This window comes from Hyaena hyaena, unplaced genomic scaffold, assembly GCF_003009895.1.
Source record: "Hyaena hyaena isolate Hyena2069 unplaced genomic scaffold, ASM300989v1 scaffold_146, whole genome shotgun sequence".
Taxonomy (NCBI): domain Eukaryota; kingdom Metazoa; phylum Chordata; class Mammalia; order Carnivora; family Hyaenidae; genus Hyaena; species Hyaena hyaena.
In genome coordinates, this window is record NW_024080778.1 from 2,384,302 (window position 1) to 2,409,530 (window position 25,229).

Sequence of the window (25,229 nt, forward strand, 5' to 3'; positions counted from 1 at the left end):
TCTCAAAAGTGCCCCCCACCCCAGTCTTGAGTGTTTGACTTATTTGGCTTATTCACGGCCTTAAGTGAAGAATTTTTCTGTAATTAAAAAAGCACTCATTTTTTGGTAACTTTTCCAGTGACATCAGGAAAAAGTCTGCCAGTAATGCTTATTTGCCAACTAATAATAATAAAATAAAAACAATGACTCTTCCTTTAATCATTTTCTGTAGGTCATTTAGGAGGCATTGGTACCAAATTTGTTTCCCTAGCACAAATGCTTTTCAGAGCAGTAAGCAGCTGTTAAGCCTGTTTGGTTATCAGCAGGATGTCCCTGATTTTCCAGTCTGTAAGGATTTAATGGCTTGATTCCTAAATTCCATTTTAGGAATTCGGTGGGTGGGGGAGGCATGTGGAGGGAAAGTTATTCTAATGCTGAAAAGGTGTTATGTGTTTGCATTTTCATTTTTGTGAGCTTCCCAATGACTGTAGGAAATTGTGGCTGTCCTGTCTCACAAAATCCTAAATCCATTTTTGTGAAGGATAAATAAATGCGTGAGATGCTGAAAGTCCGATGTATTATGGAATGTGAATATGTGCAACTACTAGCTACATCCTTGGTCTAAGACATTTGGATGAGGATAACCAGTTGAATTTCAGAGAAAACATACAGTTGGAGGTAGCAATTTCTCTTTGCCATGGAAGCTATCCATGCATGAGTAAATGACTCCTTAATAAAAACTGTTTCTGTGCAAATGAGCAGATGCCCTACGTGGGGGACAGTAGGAGCATATTGTCACCTTGGATGCCAGTGTATTTGCTTAATTAGTCAGTGCTTCACACCAGGATCTGCAGCATAAGTAGGATGTCTGTTAGGATATACATCTGTTCTCCCTTTAAGTACTTCTAAGAATTCTAACAACCTAAAGGGACATTACTTCTTGAGATCTAAGCCTAATTATAGGAGCCATAGCCTCCCACATTTTAATTATAAAGTTTGATCCTCTCTGGGGTCTTTGATAATTTTTTCTTCTCATTTATATTATTCATGTTTCTAGAGTAGTGCAACACAGGTTTAGAGTCTCTTATCCAGAATCTCTGGGGTCATGTGTTAACCTAATTCTCCTGGGATATAAAGCACATTGATATTTCTATGACACAATGAATGATTTTTCATGCCAGCTGGGATCAGTAGAGCCCATATCTAACTTCATGTCAGTTTTGATCAGGTTTTACAACCAAATTAGTTTTAAAAGCTCGGCGTTTGGGGTTTTTGATTTTCAGATGGATGTGTTACCTAATTGTGGTAATTTCACAAAACGTACGTATATCCTGTTGTATACCTTACACTCACACGATGTCGTATGTCAGTTTTCTGCTCAGCACCTGTTGTGGTTTCTTAGTAAAGCAGCATCACGTTCTAATATTGTGTGTCAGTCTGGTTTTCTGAGTTTTACTACAATTATGTAATCTATACTGATTCTTTCCTAAATGCAGTGCTAACTAAAATTTTTTTCTCCTGGCGTCCCGTCTTACTGCAGGGACTGCCAGGGTGTAAGGGCTCAGTCAGAGGAGGTATGCGTGGATTTGGGGGCTGGAGATAACCCAGGAATAATACTTGATCTCTCAGTTGTTCATATTGCAGCCTTGGACATGTTACTAGAACTCTCTAAGTTACAGTTTACTTATTTGTAAAACAGGAATAGTAACTGATCAATGTGCTGCATGCATGAGATAATGTTTATAAAACATTTTAGGAGCACCTGGGTGGCTCAGTCAGTTAAGTGTCTGACTGCGGCTCAGGTCATGGTCTCACGGTTTGTGAGTTTGAGTCCTGTGTCCAGCTCTGTGCTGGCAGCTCAGAGCCTGGAGCCTGCTTCAGATTCTGTGTCTCCTTCTCTCTCAAAAATAAATAAACTTAAAAAAAATTTTTTTTTATAAAACACTTTGTACAGTGATTAGCATATTAGAAAGAGCTCAGTAATTAGTACCTGTTTTGATCTTCTCTCATCCTAGTAAAAGACTTCATGAAATGTTTTCCAGTGCCTTACCACCTTTGGTTCCTTAAAATAATATTTGCTGAGAGAGTAGAGAGGCAGAAGCAAATCAAGCACTTTCATCTTTGATCAAAAGCAAATTTGGGGGCTCTGGGCTTGAGAGGCAGGAGCAAGAGGGGGAAGTTGGGCCTTGGTGGATTTACTCCCACCCACTATGGAAGAGCTTCCCGACCCTGGTCCTCCCACTCTGCAAGGCTGGACTCAGCCAGGAAGCATTATTTATAAGATAAAATTAGTTTGGTTGCTGATGGTTCTGAAAAATTACGTCTTTTACATTTGAGTTGTGTTATTTCAAAGACTCAGAGCACTGAGATTCCTTGCGCAAAAAGGGATCTTTGGGAAAACTTGTAATTTGAATGTCAGATCTCAGTTTCTTGATTTGCAGAAGGAAGGATTTGGATTCCACAGTCTAAACTCCCTTTCAACTCTGAGGATTGTGAGAGAGTAACTGTAAGTTGTTGGAGAATTGAACATCTAAGAATTTGTAATTTTTGCATTGTACCTCAGAAATGTGACTCTTGTGAGGACTGAATACCATGCAGAGAATAGAAATTAGTAGAAGCGTTTAGAGTACTAGTTGCACGATTAAGATAGAAAGCCGTTAGAACCCAGAATCTAATGATGGCAAGGATGAGCCTCCTTTCTTATTTGCCTCTCTAGATTTCCCACTCATTTGAAGAGTTTAAAATGATTCCTCCTGCTGAGAAATCAGGAGGCAGGCCACTGTGATTTGGGAATTTCAAGAAAATAGATTAATATTTGAGTGATGTGATAATGTACAAAGAAGAGAGGGGTATTTTAATATTGAATTCATGAGCTTAATGAAGGTATAGTTTATTTTACCCAACAAAAATAGATCATGAATTTGACTTTATGAAGAATTTTTGTAGTATTCAAATAAGTACATTTCTGATAGTTTGGAAAAGAAAATTTGCACATTTATGGACGAACATAGTTTATAGTCCTAACGTTCTTCTGTAAACCAGTTGAGTATTTGAGTTTTGCCATATACAATGTTGACTTTGAGAAATTTATTACACTTCTATAAGAGCAAATGTTGGTATAAATATATAAAGAAATAGGTCACTTATGCTAGACATGTGTTGTTCTATTCATTATCCTCAATATTTTTAATAAAAAGAACATAATATTCTTTATCTGCTAGGCTTCTGGGATCGTGGAATTTCTCAGTTGGGGCAGGAGAGGATGGTGTAGGTAGTAGTTGTATGGTATTATGAGTAAGTGGTATATCCAGTTATATAATTTTATAATGTAATTTTACTTTTTATTTTTTTATTGTTTTTTTAAATGTTTATTTTTGAGAGAGAAAGAAAGAGAGCAAGGGAGCGGCAGAGAGAAAGGGAGACACAGAGTCCAAAGCAGGCTCCAGGCTCTGAGCTGTCAGGAGAGCCCAACATGGGGCTCAAACCCATGACCCATGAGATAATAACCTGAGCCAAAGTTGGACACTCAACCAACAGAGCCTATCAGGCACCCTTATAATTTTAAATTTGGAAAGTTCAATATTTTGTTTCAAAAACTCCTGAAAATAAAATTTACCAAAATCTTTGCCAGGTTTGCAAGTAGGGTGGTAGGTGATGGCTACTATTTTTCTAATGGAGTTAGGGAACAAATGGACTTTATGTTTGTCAAAAGGGATGTCAATTAAAAATGGGTAAGAGAAAGGATGCCTGGGTGGCTCAGCCTGACTTCGGTTCAGATGCTGTTTGTGGGTTCGAGCCCCGCATCAGGCTCTGTGCTGACGACTCGGAGCCTGAAGCCTACTTTGGATTCTGTGTCTCTATCTCTCTCTGCCCCTCCCCAGCTCATGCTCTGTCTCTGTCTCAAAACAATTTTTAAAAATGGGTAAGAGAAAAAAATGGATAAGTGACACTTTTCTGGGTAAGATGGACATACTAGGATGAGCAGTTTGGGACAAGAGCAATTCTAAGGAATTTACATTGTAAATATTGTGTATGGAGATGTATAATTTGGGTTCATGTCCATCAGTAATTTTTTGGTTCATTAGTCACATGATATCTTTTTTTTTTTTTTTTTTAAATTTTTTTTAATGTTTTTTATTTATTTCTAGGAGAGAGAGAGAGAGAGAGAGAGAGATAGCATGAGCAGGGGAGGGTCAGAGAGAGAGGGAGTCACAGACTGAAACAGGCTCCAGGCTCTGAGCTGGCAGTCAGCACAGAGCCCGACGCGGGGCCCGAACCCACGAACCGCGAGATCATGACCTAAGCGAAAGTCGGACGCTTAACCGACTAAGCCACCCAGGCGCCCCTAGTCACATGATATCTTAATAAATCTTTGAGGGGTGGCAAGGAGCAGGCATTATAGGATTAATATTTGCATAGATAAATTACATTTCTTTAAGAGTCAATTATAATTTGAATTATGTACTACTTCCCTATTCCCACTATTGAACACCAAAACTTAATTAATTCTGACTTGCATTACTCACAATATGGAAATTAAATAAAGATTTGAGTAAACCTTAGCTCCCACAATGTATTTTGGGAGGAAATTCTAAGCAAATATCTATTTTAACTACAATTATTAATTCTAAGTAGTCCATAGTCTGTGTAACATTTTGATAAGACAATTCTCAAACCTTATTTGAAAGTGAAGTGAGATAATTGTTGGGCCTCAATATTAAGGTAGAATTTGAACAGGGGAAGTTTAAAGAATGACTAAACTTCAATAGAAGAATAATTATAAAAATGTAAACTGAACTCTGAAAGGCACCCTAGGATTTAGGGAGATTAGAAAAGTAGATGTAAACTTGGTAACCTTGGTAAACCCCCTCCCTAAAGCTGGGCTGCAGACCTCATTGAAAAAGGCGTGGTTTAGGGGTGCCTGGGTGGCTCAGTCGGTTGAGTGTCCAACTTGTGGTTTTGGCACAGTCATGATCTGTCGGTTTGTGGGATTGAGCCCCACGTCAGGATCCACACTGACAGCATAGAGCCTGCTTGGGAGGCTCTATCCCTCTCTCTCTGTTCCCCCCAATAAATAAACTTAAAAATCATGGTTTCATCCCACCAGACACTGGAGAAATTCAGTGGACTGTCTGGACCACAACTGATTGACAGAAACCAGAAGGCAGGAAACAACTGTATGGTGAACAGGCTAGCTGAGGCTGACAGACCAGTGCTGGTGGGTCAGGACTTTGGGAGGGAGCCCCTTGTTGCCAGAGCAGTGCACAGAGTATGATACCTGTGCTGAGGTGGATGCAGGAGATAACCCTCCGGGGCACAGTTGAGCACAGGCTGGTGGGTTGGTGAATGTTGGGACTTAGAAGGCTGCTGCTGCGGAGAGGCTTAGAATGCACCGGTGTCCGCACTAGGAGGGCAGCAGTGAGGTGGTCATTGGGGTCAGGCTAGGGCTTTGAGGTCGTTGAAGGCTTGCCTATAGGCCTGAGTGCCACCCGATATCCCCATATACAGGTACTGGGCACCGTGGACATCCCCTTTCTCCTACAGTGTCCTTATGATACCCTCTACTGATAAAACTAAGCATTTGTCTTTTACAGTGAGGATAATGTTAAAAGAGTTCATTCTGTTATCTCAGAACAAGTACTGAAGGGTGCATTTGGAGTTGAGAGACAACAGATTGATAATTGGCACAAAAAGCTAGAGTGACCTGCCCAAAAATATTAAAAACAAACCTCAAAAGGGGTGCCAGGGTGGCTCAGTTGTTTAAGCATCCAGCTCTTAATTTCAGCTCCGGTCACGATCTCACGATTCATGAGATTGAGCCCAGCATCTGTACTGATAGCGCGGAGCCTGCTTGGGATTCGCTGTCTTCTTTTCTGTCTGCCCCTCCCCAGCTCGTGCATGCTCTCTCCCTCAAAATAAATGAACATTAAAAAAAAAAAAAAGACCTCAAAAAATGAAAAGTGCCAGTAAATTACCTGTGGCCTGGAATAAAGCTATTGACACTCTAAAGGAAAACCACACAATTCAGACTCCTTAGAAGAAATCATGTGCTAGTCCAGCTTGCAGTAACAAATTGTTAAATATATGAAGAAGCAGGGAAGGGTGATCTATAATATAGACTAAAAACTGTCACTAGAAACATACCTTGAGATGATGTTGATGTAGAAATTAGCAGTTAAGAGCATTAAAGCTTCTTAAAGCAATATGGTCTAATGGGTAAGAAACCTCAAAAAATATCAAAACTATTAAAAAAAAAGAATCAAATGGAAATTCAAACACTGAAGTAGATCTGAAATGAAAACATTTATTGGATGACTTACATGCAGACTAGAGGTGGCAGAAGAAAAGGTCAGTGAGCTAGGAGTCAAAGTTACCTGAAAAATAAAAAAGGAAATTAGATGGGGGGAGAAAATGAGTAGAGCCTCTGTGACTTGTAGGCAGTATCCTGCCATCTTACAAATGTATAATTGCAGTTTTGCAGTTTTGAAAATAGGAGAGAGAGGAGAAAAAAAAATGTGGCAGAAGAGGTGTGAGGTTTTTGTTATTGTTGTTGTTGTTGTTGTTTGTTAAAGTAGGCTTTACACCCAATGGTGGGCTGGACCTCAGGCCCGAGATCAAGTCCGAACTGAGATCAAGAGTCCAGATACTTAACTGACTGAGCCACTTGGGTGCCCCTGGCAGAAAAGGTTTTTGAAAAAATGATGGTTAAGAGTTTTCCAAAATTGATGGAAAATGTCAGCCTATAAATTCAAGAAGGCTAATAAATCTTAGAAAAGATAAATCCAAAGAAAACCACACTAAGGCACAAACAGTCAATCTGCTGAAAATTAATGATTAAAGAGGAGCCTTAGAAGCAAAGTGATGGGGGAGGGAGGAAGGAGGAGGAAACAGGAGGGAAATACTAGGAAAATGACTGACTTCTCAGGAGCTTTCGTAGACTCTGGGTCTAAAGTTTGCTCTTGTCTTAGCAAGAGAACGGGATGCAGGATGAAAAGCAAGAAATGGCTAATGGCCAGGAAAGGACAGGAGCCCCGAATAAAGGTCCCCACACCAGGCATTCTTGGAAGTGTTGCATGTGATTTACTCATTTCTGGTTGTTACAAAGTTAAAAGCATTCTCATAGGGAAGCCTTTCACTCAAATGTAAATTGTAATCATTCAGGTTATTTGCAGGAGAATGTTCAGTCTGCTCATGTTTGTTGTATTTTATTTTATTTTTAATTTACTCATCTAACCTCTAGAAGAACTCAAAGAGGCAATTCAATTTCCTGGTTATTTATTTTTATTTTTTATTTTTTTTTATATTTTTATTTATTTCTAGGAGAGAGAGAGACAGCGTGAGCAGGGGAGGGTCAGAGAAAGAGGGAGTCACAGACTGAAGCAGGCTCCAGGCTCTGAGCTGGCAGTCAGCACAGAGCCCGACGCGGGGCTCGAACCCACGAACCGCGAGATCATGACCCAAGCGAAAGTCGGACGCTTAACCGACTAAGCCACCCAGGCGCCCCATTTTTCCTGGTTATTTTATAAGACAAAATTAGAACTGGCCACTGCCACCAATATGCTTTGTGATCCAGTAGGGTCCTGATTTTTCTGGGCTTTGGTTTCCTCTCCTTTTAAAAGGGCAGAGGGGGTGGATTAAATTATCTGAGCTTCCTTACATATTAAAATTAAGCCAATATACATTCCTGGTCCATAAGCCATTTGGTACCTGAATGATTCAGGTATCTAGACATAAACATTTAATAAGCGAAGTAAGTTCACCTAAATTCAGAGAACACAGATTGCTCTTTTAACTCTGTTAGCAGTAGCTAATTCAGATGAGGCTGACATGATTTTCCATTCAAGCGAAGTTGCAAATAGTTAATTGATGATTTGATTCTGACCGGCTCTTTGATAAAAATTCTGAGTCTGAACTAGCAAAGGTCTTACTGTGTCTCCAGTGAAGGGTCAGAGAGGAATGAGCAGTATTTTCATGAAGCACTGAATCTGAGGGTGGTTGGAGGAAGAGGTGGCATCCATGAGGAACAAAAGTCTTTTATAGTTGTGTTTGCCATCTTGTTCGTACAGAACTAGTACAGCAAACAGTAAGAACGCTGAATAGTAGAAGAGATATAGGACCTTGGGGTCCTCTTTATTTAGTTAGCATATGCGGAAAGAGAACTAGGATAGTGCTCAGGCAGCTTTTGAATGGACCATGTTTAGATGTGGCACACAACTCTCTGGATCTCTCTCTTTTTTTAAATTTATTTTGAGAAAGAGAGAGGGAGAGAGAATCTCAAGTAAGCTCTGTGCTCTCAATGCAGAGCTTGATGCAGGGTTCGAACTCATGAACTGTGATATCATGACTTGAGCTGAAATCAAGAGTCAGACACTTAACCGACTGAGCCACCCAGGTGCCTTGGCTCTTGGTGTTTTTGGACCAGATATCTGCCACATGGCCACATTGCAAGATCTACTAAGGGTTATATTAAACTGTGTGCTCAGGAATAAGGAGAGTATAAGGTACATAGAAATACAGGTAGTTGGAAAAATAAGTGAGTGAAAAAAATATCAAGACAATTTTTACTCTATGAAAAACAAACCGTTGTACAAAGAGGGGAATAAAATAATGATGATAATGGGTAACATTTACTGTGTACTTTATACTAGATACGATTCTAAGTTTTTATATTTCATATATTACTTTTCTTAAAAATCCTATGAGATAAATAGAATTGTAATTCCCATTTTACAAATGAATGTTGATTTCACCAACAGTGAGGATATCACACTATTTATTGGATAAATGTGATAGGGATAAAGGAGAATGGAGTAAGAGTCAGGCATCATCATGGTAGGAAATATAAGTAATATAGAAGTAATATAATACCTAAAATTAAGTAGATCAGCAATATACACATGCCATTTAGAAACACAGAGGTAGGGGCTCCTGACTGGCTCAGTCACTGGAGCATGCAACTTCTTATTCTTGAGGTTATGAGTTTGAGCCCAAGGTTGGGTGGAGATTACTTAAAAATAAAATCTTAGAAACACAGAGGTAAATATCAGTAAACTTAAAAACCTGAAACTCCTCAGGGTGATCAGTTCAAGTGTGGGATTGTCCTTGTGCCATTGCACTTTCTAAATTGTGTCAACAAAAATATGTCTTGGTGTCAAAATATGGAAAGATCAATATGGACAGCGATGTGTGGGTGGTCATCATTTTTATCGTATTTTCAGGTAGAGCAGAAATGGTTTTGTAAATCGTTGAGTTGTGAACCCTAACACTGATAGGGAGCTGAGGCCAGATTTCTTTTTTTCTTTTCTTTTCCTTTTCTTATTTATTCATTTGTTTATTTATGAGAGAGAGTACACTTGTGTATGGGCGTGCACACATGGGGGAGAGAGGATCCCAAACAGCCTCCACGCCCAACATGGAGCCTGATGCAGGGCTCGATCAATCCCACAACTGTGAGATCGTGACCTGAGCCAAAATCAAGAGTCAGACACTCAACCCACTGAGCGAGTCAGCTGCCCAGGAGCTGAGGCCAGATTTCTAGACCTGGGTTTCCTCTGCACTTCTTGATCAAGTCACTTAACCTTTGGGCCCTCATTTCTTCAAATGCTCATGAGCATGATGATCTCTTACATGGCTAAAATGGTTTCTAAAATTACTTTAACTTTTAAAGTTTAATGTTTCTGGTGTTAAACTAATTTGTTTTTAAACAAACGCTACTGGGAATGCATCCGAGTTTCAGAGCTAGTTTTGGGTGCAGTATGGCTGTGGTCACAACCAGTATTGGCTATTCTTACCTCGATCTTGGGTAGTAGTCACTAAGCTATAGAGTTTCTTAGTACCAGTTTATGTAAGTATTCATATAATTGAAATCCAGGAGCTTTTTAAAATCCTATTCAAATATAAAGAATAGGGTGTACCTTACAAGTTCTGAGTTTGGAACGTACAGCTCAGTGACTATAATTGATAATACTATATTGTATATTTGAAATTTGCTGAGAGTAGATCTTAATTATTCTCACCACACACATACTCTGAGGTGATAGATATGTCTATTGACTTAATTGTGGTCAGTATTTGAGTATATATATAAAATGTTTTATGCTTTAAATTTATACCATTCTATTTGTCAATTATACTTAGTAAAACTGGGGAAAAAATTATCATTATCCCAGAAGCCCCTTCTAGGTGCTTCCCTCAAGGGGTCCCACTGCCCTGACTTCTAATAGATTAGGTTTTGAACTATATATAAATGGCATGTAGTAGTTGTTAAAATCATACACATATACGCATATACGTTTACTTGTCTTTTAAGTTAAAAATGTTTATAAATACATATACATAAATGTCTGTACACATTCATGCTTTCAGATTTTGGGGGGAGGGCTTGGCAGTTTGTTTCTGGCTTCCCAAGATGACAGTATTTATTTATTTATTTTATTTTTTATTTATTTTTTTAATTCTGAGAGAGAGAGAGAGAGAGACAGCATGAGCAGGTGAGGGTCGGAGAGAGAGAGAGACACATAGAATCTGAAACAGGCTGCAGGCCCTGAGCTAGCTGTCAGCACAGAGCCTCATGCGGGGCTCGAACCCACGAACCGTGAGATCATGACCTGAGCTGAAGTCGGATGCTTAATGGACTGAGCCACCCAGGTGTCCCAAGATAACAGTATTTAAATTTGTTGAGATTTCCTGTGGATATTGATTGTATAGGTAGTCCAGGTCTTCCTCAACTTATGGTGGTGTCATGTCTTGATAAGCCTGTAAGTTGAAAATGCCATTAAGTCAAAATGCAATTAATACACCTAACCTGAACATCCTAGCTTGGCCTGTCCTTCTTTAACATGAGCACAGCTGGGCAAAATCATCTAACACAGAGCCTGTTTTATAATGAAGTGCTTCCTATCTCCTATAATTTATTGACTGCTGTACTGAAAGTGAAACACAGAATGGTCCTATGGGTACAGAATGGTTGTGAGTGTGTGGGTTGATAGCGCAGCTGATTTGGGGCTGGTGGGCCCAGCATCCTGATAGAGGATCCTACTGCCTAACGCTAGCGTGGGGAAGATCAGAATTCAAAGTTAGAGGTATGGTTTCTACTGCATGTATATTACTGTTGAACCATCATAAAGTCAGGGACTGTCAGTTTGGGACTGTCTATGCATGCATTTATTACCCATTTACAACTTGTAAGTATGGGCATCAAAGCATAGTTTCAAATATGAAACCTTATATTCTAGGTCCAGTGGCATTGCAGAGCACGGATGGTTGCAGGAGCCAATTTTTACATTGTCGGACGAGACCCTGCTGGCATGCCTCATCCAGAAACAGGGAAGGATCTTTATGAGCCCACTCATGGTGCCAAAGTGCTGACAATGGCCCCTGGGCTCATCACTTTGGAAATAGTTCCCTTTCGAGTTGCAGCTTACAACAAGAAGAAGAAGCGTATGGACTACTATGACTCTGAACAGTAAGTTTTATAGTCACAAATCCATGAGACACCTTGTGCTCTACGCTGCTCCTAGGGCTTTAACATATTGTCTCAGTTTTTTAATAACTTCATTTTGTTGTACAAGCATTGTTATACCCATTTCAGAGAAAGGCCAAACCAAGGAAACTAATTTCTCAATATCCCAGCAGTTAGAAAATAGAAGTAAAAATTGAATCTGGTTTCATGGTTCACGAGTTCAGTTTCTTTTGTTGTGGAGTATGTGAGGGCAGTATTGACATGATTGTGTCTGCTGTATCTACTGTATGTTATGGAGCATGTAGAAGTAGTCCAGGGACTTAGAGGTGATTACTCTGGCGAGCCCAAAAAATCTTAGTAGTGAGAGAATTTAATAATTGTGCAGTCACTATGTGACAGGCACTGTCCTAATAATAGCTTTATAGGCATTAAATTAATTATTCCCCACAACAACCCTATGGTGCTGTTATCTCCATTTTATAAATTAGTAGTAAGCTGAGGCATACAAAGTTCAAATAACTTGTATAAGGCCCAGAGCAGTAAATGGCAGCCCCACCAGTTGTGCCCAAGCAGTGTGACTCCAGAGCCTTTGTCTTTGACCACTAAGAGTGTAACTTCTTTCCTCAAAGATCTTAGAAGGAGCAAAAAACTGACAAGCTTTTAGTACAAATTATTGGTAGTGTTGAACATGTATCTGTGTCCCTTTAACAAAAAATTGTATTAATTTTTATTTATATATATATAATATCAATTGTTAGTACATTCTAAATTTTTAAAAAATTTAATGTTTATTTATTTTTGAGACAGAGAGAGACAGAGTATGAGTGGGGAAGGGACAGAGAAAGAGGGAAACACAGAATTCAAAGCAGCCTCCAGGCTCCGAGCTGACCGCACAGAGTCCAATGCGGGGCTTAAACTCACAAACCATGAGATCATGACCTGAGCTCAAGTCCGATTCCCAACCGACTGAGCCACCCAGGCACCCCTAATTTTTTTTTAACATTTATTTATCTTTGAGAGACAGCGTGAGTGGGAGAGGGGCAAAGAGAGAGAGAGATACAGTAACTGAAGCAGGTTCCAGGCTCTGAGCTGTCAGCACAGAGCCCAATGCAGGGCTCAAACCCACAAACCACAAGATCATGACCTGAGCCGAAGTTGGATGCTTAACTGAGGGAGCCAGCCAGGCGTCCCAATTGTTAGTACATTCTAAATTTAGAGTGACAGTATAGGGCTCTAGAATAGGAAGTTAAGGGTCCTCCCCTGTCTTTGCTGTGTGACTTTAGAGTCCTGTGTCATCTCCAGCCTTGTGTCTTCATCTCTAAAATGATGGCAGTAGATGAGTTGATTCCATCCTAGTTCAAAATCTATAGTTCTTTCCATGATCTGTAGCATCTAGTTTTTTTTACATTTTAGCAGATACTTGCTGTTTTCTTGATTGATGCTTTTGTAGTACAAATTATAATTCATGTGTAGCAAGTAGAATGGGGAAGTCCTTTTTTCGTTATGTTCTTTTACATTTATCTCTACTGACAGGTACTAATTGAAAATTGACCATGGACTAGTAACCTTTAAACCAAGAGTGCTCATCCTTTTTTCCTTGGTACTTTATAGTTAAGTCTGTGTTCAGGAGCACAGGACACTGATCCTGACCCTGTGTCCTCATTACATGTGACCCATTTTGTAATGATGGGGACAGACAAGAAAGAAAAAGAAACCTCATAAAGATCAAAACATTTCTCTTCTCTAAAAGTGACATGAAGTTTGGTGTCATTTAATTTCTTTGTGGTATATGATAAATCTGGTAAAGAAATACTGCTATTTACAGTAGAGTCTAAGAGATTTATTGGCTTCTCACTTAATGCCATAAATAATTCTGGAAAAAATGCATAATTTTAGATGATAGGCTTTTCTGAGTGATAACTGGAACCAAAATGCAGGAAAATTTTATGAGTCAACGAGCAGAAGAGGCTTACATAACTGATACAGGCAAGTGTAAAAGAACTCCTAAGTATACTTTGTGGCCTAGGTGTGGAATTTAAGACCGGAGCTATTCTAGGCTATTATTTTCTGAAGATCTGAAATGTGGTCCAGATTCCAGTATACTTCTGAACCATACCAAAATAAGATTTGGCAGTAATCCAGACCATTTTTACTTTTATAAAAGATCAGGATTTGCCAACACATAGTTTTAAATCGTGGCATGTTGTATTGTGTTTTGTTTTGGCCTAAAAATATATAGGCCTGTGCATGTTGTTTATATGTCTATATATGTATATGCATGTGTACATACACTTACATAATGTGTACACACACACAGCAATTTCACTGTCTTACAAACACTGCAGCTATAAGATGGGTGTGCTGAGAGTTGCAAATGGGCCTTTTCTTCCAAAGGGATGCCTCAGAAGCTTTGACAAGAGAATTGTAAGGAAAGGGGCACCTGGGTGACTCAGTCGGTTAGAGGTTCAACTCTTGATTTAGGCTCAGGTCATGATCTCATGGTTGTGGGTTCCAGTCCCGCATCAGGCTCTATGCTGGCCGTGTGGAGCCTGCTTGGGATTTTTTTCTCTCTCTGCCCCTCCATATCTGTCTCTATCTCAAAGTAGATAAATAAACTTAAAAAAAAAGAATTAAAATAAAAATTTTAGTAAGCCTTGAACTATATTGCCACAAAAGGTGATTGACACCGAAAATATAAATTAAATGTTAAGGAAAGTAAAAAAAAAAAGTTTCTAATACAGTCCTGTCCTTTTGTGATTAAAATTATCTAGCGCCTCCATCAGAGAGTCTAATTTACTTATTTCGGGGAGAGACCTACACCCCAGCAGTTCTTTTGTAAGTTCCCCAGCTGCAGACCCTTGATGGAGGGTAGCGTTGCTTTCTACAAAGTTGTCAAACATACAGTGTCAGAGACAGAATTATAGGCTGGGAAACCCTTTACTTCTGATCCAGCATGCAGTTGTTTGTTTAGTTTGTGTACAAGATGTTATGAACGTAATCTTGTTCTGAAAGTGACAATTAGTCACTTACAGAATGAGAGAGAAATAGAATCATTCTGCCAGTGGCCACATGGTTAAAACTTAGGTGAGTTTCCAGGTCCATGAGTTAAGGAGACAAAACTAAGAAGAACTGGGCTTTTCTTTTCCACTTCCCCTTGTACTGCTGTTTCATTGCTGTGGTTTCTTTGGTGCACGATCAGGTGATTGAAGCACCCACAGGACCTAGAACCCATCTGTATGTAGTTGACAGACGTGCTGGGGGAAGCCCTTGAAAACTTTCATGTTTTGTTAAATCTGTGCAGTATTGCTTTAAGTCTCTCTTTTAATCATTCAAAAGCTAAATAATTACATCAGTTCTCATAAGATTTTCCAGTGATGAATTCTATATTAGTTGCATGAGTGGCTCATTTTCTTGGAATTTTTTTGAGTTACCAAATCTTAATAAATTGTAACTTGGGAAGCCTTAAAACTGCCTTAGTTTTCTGATGTTTTTTATATTTGTGTTCAAATATAATTAAGTTGATGGGAACATGTTGGAAAGTGATTAAAATTTTGTGGAAAGGCGATAGTCTTTGATGTAGTGAGAAAACACAGTTATTAATTATGCACATATGAGGTTGTCTTACGTTTGATTAATGGATGTTATTCAATGCCAGCTTTTATGTAATTAATGATTTTGTAGCTTTTGATTTAATTAAATACTAGTGTAAGACAAGACTTAGGGAGAAAAAAACTTCATGAAGATTTCAAGTAAGATATTGATAGGAATTATGATAAAAATCATCTGTTTATACTTAGGAAGTTAAGTAGGCTTGTATTCGCTGCAATAGTGACTTAAGGAAATTTAGTTTTAGGACTACAAGATTAAACTCCATTCTTTCAGTTATTACAAACAAACTTTTAGAGAGAATTCAGTTATTTGTAATGTTTTCTCCTTTATGCAGATCTTCTTAGTATTTGGGTAGAAAAATTCGAAAATATGGTTCAGATTATTGAAATGGCAACTTAACAAAAAGAGAGGACACATGAGTGAGAGTGCCTTGTAGAAATGGGTATATGAAGGGACAGGTGGATGAAAATGTTTCAGTCTGGTTATTTCCACATTATCAGTAGAGTATTTCCATAGTTTTAACATTGGAGTAGGGATTCATATACTGTTAGTGTCATTTCTAAAATACTCTATAGATATCTTTTCATATAACTTTCCCTTCTTTTACGTGCTTTCCACAGGAAAGCTCATCTTTTCTAGTGGTTTCTGTGCAATGAATCTTAAAGCTATACTTCACTATTTCCAAGTTGCTAATTGTGTTAGTTTCCTAATGCTAACACATGACTACAAATTTAGTGGCTAAAAACAGTACTCCTTACTATCTCACAGTTCTTTGGGCCAAAAGTCTGGGTGGACTGCATTGGATTCTCTGCCCAGGTTGGGCTTTTATCTGAAAGTTCTGGAAAGAATCCATTTCTAAGGTGACCCTTATTGGCAGAATTTAGTTCCTTGCAGTTGTGGGGCTGAGGTCTCTATTTCTTACTGGCTGTTGGCTAAGGATTGTTCTCTGCTCCTAGAAGCTATTTTAGATCCTTTCTTGTGGACACTTCCATCCCAGCAACAGAATCTCCTTCATGGTGAATCCCTCTCCTACTCCAAATCTCCCTGACTTTCCCTTCTGCTAGCAGTTGAGAAGTCTTTGCTTTTAAAGGGCTCCAGTAATTAGGTTAGACCCAGATAATTTCACTATTTTGCCATATAAATGACCTATAGTGGTAGTAACACTGTTTGTCTTCATCCTTTCATAGACCCCCTTTTGCAAACATTCTAGAGAAGTGAGAAACTTGGGTTTTCTTGAAGTAAAATGAAAGTAATTTTTTTCTCCAAAGGTTAATATTAGGAACAGTAGATAGGACATCCTAAGGAGTTGTTGTGGTATTTTCATTATAAATCCCAGTAGTACTCCTGTCCTGCTTTTTTAAATCAATTACAACATCTGAAAGAGAGAAGATGTTGGAGGGTAACCAATATAAGGGTCCCAATCAGAGCTCTACTTGCTGGAATAGACTATATGGAATACTTATTTTTTTAATCCCAAGGACACCAAAGAAGGCCAAAGATCTGCTCCTTCCCTCTACCTCAGAGCCCTGACCAGTTTTGTTTGATTACACTATGAGATAAATGGACGGATGTGCTAGAGAAAACATAGAAAGAGAAAATGAGACAGTTCTTAGAGAAACAGTCCCGTAGAGCTAAGGGGAGAGTAATCTGGGTCTCCCAGGAGAGAAATGCAAGGTGCTCTTAATACTGCAGCCTGGTGGAAGGAAAATAAGCCTTTTGTAAGCCTTTGTTCCTAGAAAGTTCCTTCTTTCTGATTTTGATGTAGTTTCTGATTTTCATCTGTTTGGGGTAACAGATGAATAGGATGCGTCCCCCTAGTGGTCAACCAATTAAAACCCCAAATATATATATATATATATATATATATATATATATATATATACACACATATATAAGATATGTATATATTTAGCTATATAAAATATATATACACATATATGTATCTATATTCCTTTATTTCTTTGCCTGCTAAAACTGGCCATAAAGAGGGAGCCACCTTCAATATATAAAGTGTAAGAAGAGTGCCAGGGAATGTCATAAATGGAAGCTTTTGAATCTGAATTTGGACCATTTTCATTAAAGGGAAGATGAATTTTCTCAGCTCTTTACTCCTACAAGGGAGGCCCATTTCCCCAGACTCCTCCATGTGCTCTCCCCACAAGGTCAGCTTTGGCCAAACTGCCACACAGGAGCTGACTCTGGTTCTGCCTGGTTTCAGTAGAGGGTCCTCATGTTATTTTTACATTTAAAAAAAAATCCTCAAAAAACTGTACTGGAAGGGTGGGTGGCAGGAACTTGTACAGATCAGCTTCCAACACTTTGGTACAGATTGAAAAGGGAATCTTTTGAATAAAACTTTTAAAATATTTAAAAAAAAAAAACCCTTATGTGTGTGTGTGGTTTTTTTTTTAATTATGAAAGCATTTAAAAGAAAATTAACACTCATGTGGTCACCTCTGTTTTTTTGTGTGTCCTTTGATTTTTATTCTTTTACTCTACATTAATTTAACATAGTTGAGTTTATAACACTGGAATTTTTTACCCTGCTTTTAATTATTTACTTTTCATGAGCATCTTTCCGTGTAAGCTCACGTAAGCATGTATTGTAAGCTCTCTGTATACATTCTGTTGTTCGTTCCGGTTCCATACCGTGCCACAAGTCCCCACCATGTGTGTGCAGCACAGGGCCGAGTGAGGAAGCTTAGGAAGGCTCCCTCCGTGCTGCCGTCCTCACACAACTCTGTCCTTAGGTATCACCGAGGGCAGGTGGCATCTGCATGTCGTGTGTCATCGCACCCCTTCCACCCCGTTGTCCCGCACACACGGAGCAGAGTGTTTCTGTGTCTGTACGTTCAAATGCTGCGCCACTGAGACCTGGTCGTGATCTCCCCTCACACTGTGGAGCTGTGCCGTGGCCTTCCTGGTCTCACTCACCGCAAAGACTTCCAGGAGGGGCGGCCACCTGATCTAGGTGTTTTGAGAGTAATGGATGTCCTGGTCGCTAACTAAATTAGGATAGTCACATGTGTCTTAGAAGTAGAAAACAAATAACAAGATGAAGAAATCCTGATGACAGATATAAAGGGAATTATTTAATGTAGTCAGAGCAGTGTGCTTGTCATGTAGCAGTGTCCTGGGTTTACCTAATTTTCTGGTTAACTCATGGATACTTAAGCTGCTTGGTTTACTAATTTGGAAAACCCTTTGAAGATGTATTTCTGTCTCTATAACCTCCTGCAGCTAAGCAGGCTGTATACAGAGAGCAGCACCCAGGGACATCGGCGTGTTCTCTGACGAGATCATGACAGTCTACAGACAGGCAGTTTTCATACAACCAGATTTCACCTGTGAACCTCATAGCAGGCAGTTTTATTTGGATGATGGGCATCTGAGAGCTTCTGAGTTTAGCTTTCAAAAAATTGAGATCCACAATCCACTCTTGAGTGATCAGAAGCCTCTTTCAGAAGCAGCTGAAAATTGATATGCTCTTTCCCAGCACCGAAGCTCCATTTTGCCCATTAAGATATTTATGGATCCTTTTGAAACCTGTCCACTGGCACTCAATTCAAAACCTCTGTCCTTCTACACTGTGGAAGATTATAGGTTTCATGACCCTTTTTGGGAGAAGAAGTTGAGCTGACTGCAGTGCACTTCAGGACAATCCTAGAAGTTTGTTATTTTTTTTTTTTTTTTAATGTTTATTTTTGAAAGAGTGTGTGCGTGAGCGGGGAAAGGACAGAGAGGGAGGGAGGCAGAGGATCTGAAGTTGGCTCTGTGCTGAGAGTGGAGAGCCTGACACAGGGATTGAACTCATAGCTGTGAAATCATGACTTGAGCCCATGTCAGATGCTTAACCAACGGAGCCATCCAGGTGCCCCTAAACATTTGTTATCTGTCTGAATGTTTGAGAAGAGCTGTTCTCTAGCTTTTACTTACAAGATTGGGGTGTTGGGAGGCAAGTATGGTGAATTAAGGATTTTGGTTAAGTAGGTTCTTCTAGATCATTGCATTTTTTGTGTGTTTCAGTTGGTCTTTTGTTTGAAGCTAAACATTGTTAAATTTGTCATGTGCATGCCAGCCAGTGATTTTTTTTAGTTCTGAGAAAGAAATTCATAGACAACTGTTTATCTGGTTTTGAAGAGATGACTTTTTGACCTCACACCTAAGAATTCTTAGTATTTTGATCTACACAGTATCATATATGTGCTTCTTTCAGGTGGGATGAAAAGTTAATTTAGACCCAAAATAGTTCATTCGATTCACTTAGAAGTTACCACCATAATTTTTAGTTCTATCGGAGAAGAAATTACCCCTTGCTCTTCTGATTGCTTATAATCTAGTTAACTTTTTTTAAAAAAAAAGCCCTACTAATTGAATAGGAACCTTCAAAAGATACAACTTGACGGGCCATCTGTTGACCCTAGCTCTTGTCCATTTGAACAACTCGTGCTGGTGGCTCTGATGGCCACATATGTGGACTAAGAGACAGCAGATGGTTGTAAAGATTTAAAATCTTCAACAAGTGGCCAAGAGTCATCGTACTTCGGAGTTAGTCAAGATGCTGGCCACATGTAGTTAGTATCTCCCATGTGGGACAGGATGCTGGTCCACAGCTCCCTGCATAGCTTGCTAGGTAGTGCGGTTTTCCTCCCCCCTGCCATTCTACACCATTTCCCTTTTAGAGCTGTGGATTCTAAGAATCTATGACCAAGTGGTTTTGAGAGGGGGAAAAAAAAATCAAACATAGTTGTGCGTGTGTTTGTTGTTGTTTTTCAGGTGCCCTGGGAGATTGGCTGACTAGTGTAATTAGATGGCTTATTAGCATTGCTTTGTAGTGAAAGCCCTCAGGGTCATTTATTTGGTAGCCTTTTCTGCTTCTGGTAGATTCCTGATTACTCCCAGGTAAAGTTGAGAGCTAATTTTAGATTATCCCCCAAATGCCAGAGTTTTTACTTGACTCAATTATTTCTGTAAGATGATTCTGATTAAAAATGAATTGTGGAAAGTATGATTTGATTCTCGGTAATGTGACTCCTGTGCAAAGTTCTTGCACCTGACTTCTGATAAAAAGTAAAATCATCATGTCACAGTACAAGTATGAGGCAGAGGAAAATAAATGTGTTTTCTGTAGCCAGGGTGGAGTGGAACCGCCACCATGTGGGAGCAGAAACTCCCATTTCATGTGATGAAGAAATGCTTGTGGCATGCAGGGCAGATGGAGTGTGAAATAGTGTCAAGAAAAGAGGTACCCAGGGACCTTGGTTTTAAAATGCAATTTCAGAAGGAATGCAAGCAGACTTCTGGATTCCAGACAGTTTGGCATTCTAGGGGAAAGAAAGGGCTGTAATTGGCCTGGGGTTTTTCCTTTAATCAAATAGTCAAGACAGTCATCTAGCAAGCTGTGCTCTCCCTTCGTTGTCACTGCCATCATGAGCAGGCACTTTGTGCATTGGACACACGGTTTCCATTGTTGAAATCAGAATTTAAGATTTACGTGGCCATAAAGCTCGAGGGTCAAATTTTCCTCAGTGGAGCTTATTTGGGGAGCTGATCAGTGAATGTTCTGAGGAGCTGCAACATTCAAACAATGTTTTGCCAGGTGATTCTAGCTAAACTAAAGTGATTTTACATCAGGTTGGAGTGAGGATGTTTAGATTCATTGGGTAGCTCTTTGGACCCCTCCCCCTCTTGGTTTCCTCTCTGACCTCCAGTGGAACCCCAGTAGCCTGGAGACAAAGTCAGCAGTGTTGATGGATTCTGTTGTTAATCCATTCCCACTCGGTTTCTTGTTGCCCTCAGAAGGCAGTCTCAGCATCTTTACTGGGAAGGTTGGGACCATGCTGCATTAACTGACTCATCTTTTTGTCACCCCAAACCACCCTTGTTCTGTCTTTCCTCCATTCCTGCCGCTCCTCAGTGTCAGAGTCCCACTCTCTGTGTTCTTCATGCCAGACTTTTCTTCCCTGTTTCATTTCTCTCCTGGCTTTCATCTTCCTCCCTTTTCTCAGTCTTGCCATTTGTTTTCTTCTACCTATACACTCGCCGACACCTTCCTTTTCCTTAAAAAAAAAAAAAAAAAGTCTCGTTTTTTTCCACTCTGTATCTCTGCCAATTTACCACTGCCCCTCTTTTCTTCACCATCTACTAAAACTCTCCAGTTAAAGAAGATTTAAATTTTAACTTGTAAATCCAGTGGTTATTTATTTATTTATTTTCCCCTTCATGGTCATTTTAGAATTTCTCTTCTTCTGTGACCTCCATATCATCTTGGTTTTCCTCCTACTCCTTTGACAAATGCTTTTCCTTTCGCTGACTCATCTTTGTTGGGAGAGCTAACCCGTTTTCTCCAACAGAGTCTGCATTTTAGTGTTGGTAAATTTAGAAATTATGTTTCTAACCCCAACCTTAACTGAATTTTTTGAAATCTCTCACGGACTTGCTTTTTGTCTAGGTTCATCTCCCATGCACTCAATTTCTTTCCTCCCCTTAGGTTGTAGTGTATATGAGAGAAATGGGTTGGCTTATTTCCCTGTGGTAAACAGCCTATCTGCATGGGCCAGTATATTATAGTAGATCTGTCTTGTCTAACACATTGAACAGATGATAGAAGTAAGAGATACACCTAGATTTAAACTGTTTGAATCCATCTTTTAAGCAATATCTGTTACATTTCACTTTTATTGATCATCTCTGAAAATTTATATAGACATTTAAAATGTGTTTTACATAAACAGATGAGAGCTGTTTAAATATTCGGTCGAATGCATAGGTATATCTTCCTGTCTTTCTTGTATTTGAGGGACTAGGTAGAGCACACAGGGTGACTAGCGGAAGGTCTTGTGTGCCTGAATTAAAGTAGTGCCTTTCTGCCTAATCGTTAAAGACGCTTTTCTTGTGACTGATGAAATGAGTCTCACTATTTTGTATTGATAACCTATATATAATATTCCACAATATAATTGTTATATATGTTTCAAAGGGGGCTGGGGCAATTACTAAAGTCTGAGTATCTCACTGGGGAGTTGGAAAGGCCAGAAGTGGGGCCAGCAGCAAATCCCAAGAGGTAGAACTAGATTCAGGACCAAGAGTCGTGTTGATCTTAGGAACTAACAGTTGTGGTCAGGCACAGAGCCAGTGCAGATGAAAGAGGTAATAAAACCATTTCCAGTTTAGAAGCCCAGTGAGCAGTGGGGTCATTGAATACACAGACAGAATCAGAAAAGCAGAGGAGAGACCAGAAACCAGTGCACAATTTGGATTATGAGGAAATCACAGTACTTCTTGATCTTGAGTCCACAATCTGAGAGCTCATAGGTAGACAATGAACCAGGTTAGGAAGGTTGTATGTGCATTCTCCTTCCTAAAGTGGAGGTGCGCAAGGTTAGAGAGAAGGTAGATATGAAGATGAATATGGAAGAGGTCATTATGAAGGTTATGTAGAAATTTCTAGTGGAAACAATCTAGATTTAGATAAAAGGGAATATACAAGTAGCTTAAATTAACCACAGCAATCAGAAACCCGATATTTCCCTTTTTTTGCCAGAAGATGAAGAGTAGTGACTCATTTAAGACCATACATGCATGGTTCTGTATTGAACCAGTAAAATTTATCTATACATACACCTTTTCATTATTTTATATTTCACCAAATATTTATTGAGTTCCTATTTAGAAAGCTACTAAAGTACCTGATCACTGGTCAGTAAATATTTTTGAGTGTGTTCTGTGTCCCTAGCACCATCTTTACTGTTAATGCCTACTATGTAAGTATGAATCAGTAGCCGTTATAACTGCTTTGAGACCAGAATAGGAAGCATAATCCTATAGCAGCACCTTATTTATCTGCTTTCATCAGGAGGCAGTGTTCTGAATGAGGTTTCAAGTTAATTTAAGGTTAAATTTTTTAAAATTACTTAAATGGGTAGAGTTTTTTTTTTAATATTTTTTTACTCATAAAATTATTGACATTTGGTATTTTTTAGATTTTGATATTTGATGATAAAAATCATTTTTAGAAAACTACAGAAATCATGAACAAAATTAATAGCACTTGTGGTAATACTGTGTGGAAATAACCACTATAACATTTGGGTAGAGGCTCCTCCGGGTGGCTCACTTGGTTGAACTACTGACTCCTGATTTCCGCTCAGGTCATGATCCCAGGGTCCTGGGATTGAGCTCTGCATTGGGCTCCACACTGAGCTTGGAGCCTACTTAAGATATTCTCCTTCTCTCTTTCTCCTTCTCTCTCCCTCCCTCTCTCTCCCTCTCCCGTTTCCCCTCTCTCCCCCTTTCTCATCTCTCCCCCTTTCCCCTCTCTCCCCCTTTCCCCTCTCTCCCTCTTTCCCCTCTCTCCTCTCCCTGTCTCCTCCTTCTCTCCCACCCCTCCTCCCCCCTCCCTTCCTCCCTCTCTCTTTTGAGAGAGATAGGGAGAGCTCGAGCAGAGGAGGGGCAGAGGAAGAAGGAGAGGGAGAATCTGAAGCAGGCTCCACACCCAGCACAGAGCCAAACACAGGACTCAATCCCACAACTGTGAGATCATGACCTGAGCTGAAATCAAGAGTTGGACAGCTGACTGAGCCACCCAGGCATCCTTTGGGTATATTTCTTAATAGCCTTCTCTCTACACCCTCTGTATTTTAATAGAATTGCAATTGTATTGCCTAGAAAGTTTTGCACCCTGCTTCTTTTACTCAGGGCTAAACCATAATTTATTTAGAACCTTTAACCTTTAAACCTTTAAAGTCATTTACAATATTTTCCTAGCCTAAAACAACTTCCACTTAGCTATCTTTATGCATAACAGTTGTGTCTATCTGATTTTTTCCTTAACGTAGATTCCTAGAAGTATGATTATTAGTTAGAAAATATACGTGGCATCCGTCTAGTGGCACGTGGCAGTTTATGATTTATGATCCACGAATGATGAAGTGGGGAAGAACCATACAGCTGCTAACTAGGAGCAGACACAGCCTGTGACCTGGTGACCGAAGTGATCCAGGGCTCATGCTGGGTTCTGGTCTGCTATCTAGGTTGGTTCTTTTTGTTTGGAGGAAGAGGGGAAATTACTAGTAGACCATCTGTGCCATAGCCATACGTGCTCAGTGCTTAATGGTTTAAGGGCCTTTGCGTGTTTTTGAATATAAGATGAGAAACACTAACAATGCTTTGGTGGTATCAGTGAAATGGTATCAATTATTGCTACTTATCTGTTTTTGCTTATAAAAAGTTAGTTTTTTTCTTAATGTTCCGGTATACATTTAACCTTTCAGATTCAGACTTCCTGAAGAGTTTTCAGTTTGTGCTAGCTAAATTGGATTGAATGGTTTTTTTGTTTGTTTATTTCTAGTTCTGAATTAGTCATTGGCATGGGCTAGGGAGGAGGAATAGAGGGAGGGAGATGGGTATGGTTATAAAAAGATACCCCAAGGGATCCTCAAGGTTTTGGAACTGTTAATGCATCTTGACCATGGTGGGTACATGAACCCACATATGTGATAAAATTGTACAGAACTAAATGCTCAGAGAATTGAGTACAAGTAGAACTGGGGAAATCTGAATACAATTGGTAGATTGTATCCATACCGATAACCTCACTGTGATGTTATGCTATAGTTTGCCAAGATGCTACGTTGGGGGAAACTGGATAAAGGATATATGAGAGCTTTCTGTATTATATCTTACAATTGTACGTGAGTCTCCAGTGATCTCAGTAGGTACGTGAATTAAAATTTGTTTCCTAGTTCTAAAAATGGGTACTTCGATAGCATGGTGGTTTTTGTTCAGTGGCAAATTTGAAATCAGATTGAGCATTCACTTACAAGTACAGTACTGTGTTTTATCCAGATCTTTTTGTTTCCATTAAGCTTATCTGCCATGAACAGAAAAAGAAATGCAAAAATTTCACTCTCACTGGGATGCCTGGGTGGCTCAGTCAGTTGAGAATCTGACTTCTTGGCTCAGGTCCTTCTTGCAGTTTGCGGATTCGGGCCCCATGTCAGACTCTGTGCTGACAGCTCAGAGCCTGGAGCCTGCTTTGGATTCTCTATCTCCTTATCTCTCTGCCTCTCCCTTGCTTGCACTGTATCTCCCCCTCTCTCAAAAAAAAATAAACAAACATTAAAAAAGGTTTTTTAAGTTTCACTATCAGTAAGATTCCAAAAATGGGAAATAATTTTCT

At 39.4% G+C, this 25,229-nt stretch overlaps 1 protein-coding gene across 1 annotated transcript in view; it reads left to right on the forward strand.

Moving 5' to 3' along the window:
* Nucleotides 1–25,229, forward strand: part of PAPSS1 (3'-phosphoadenosine 5'-phosphosulfate synthase 1) — a 99,381-nt gene that overhangs the window by 73,392 nt on the left and 760 nt on the right. Inside the window, exon 11 of the mRNA XM_039238788.1 lies at nt 11,214–11,443. Within this exon, the coding sequence (XP_039094719.1) occupies nt 11,214–11,443 (230 nt within the window). The remainder of the gene's footprint in view (nt 1–11,213; nt 11,444–25,229) is intronic.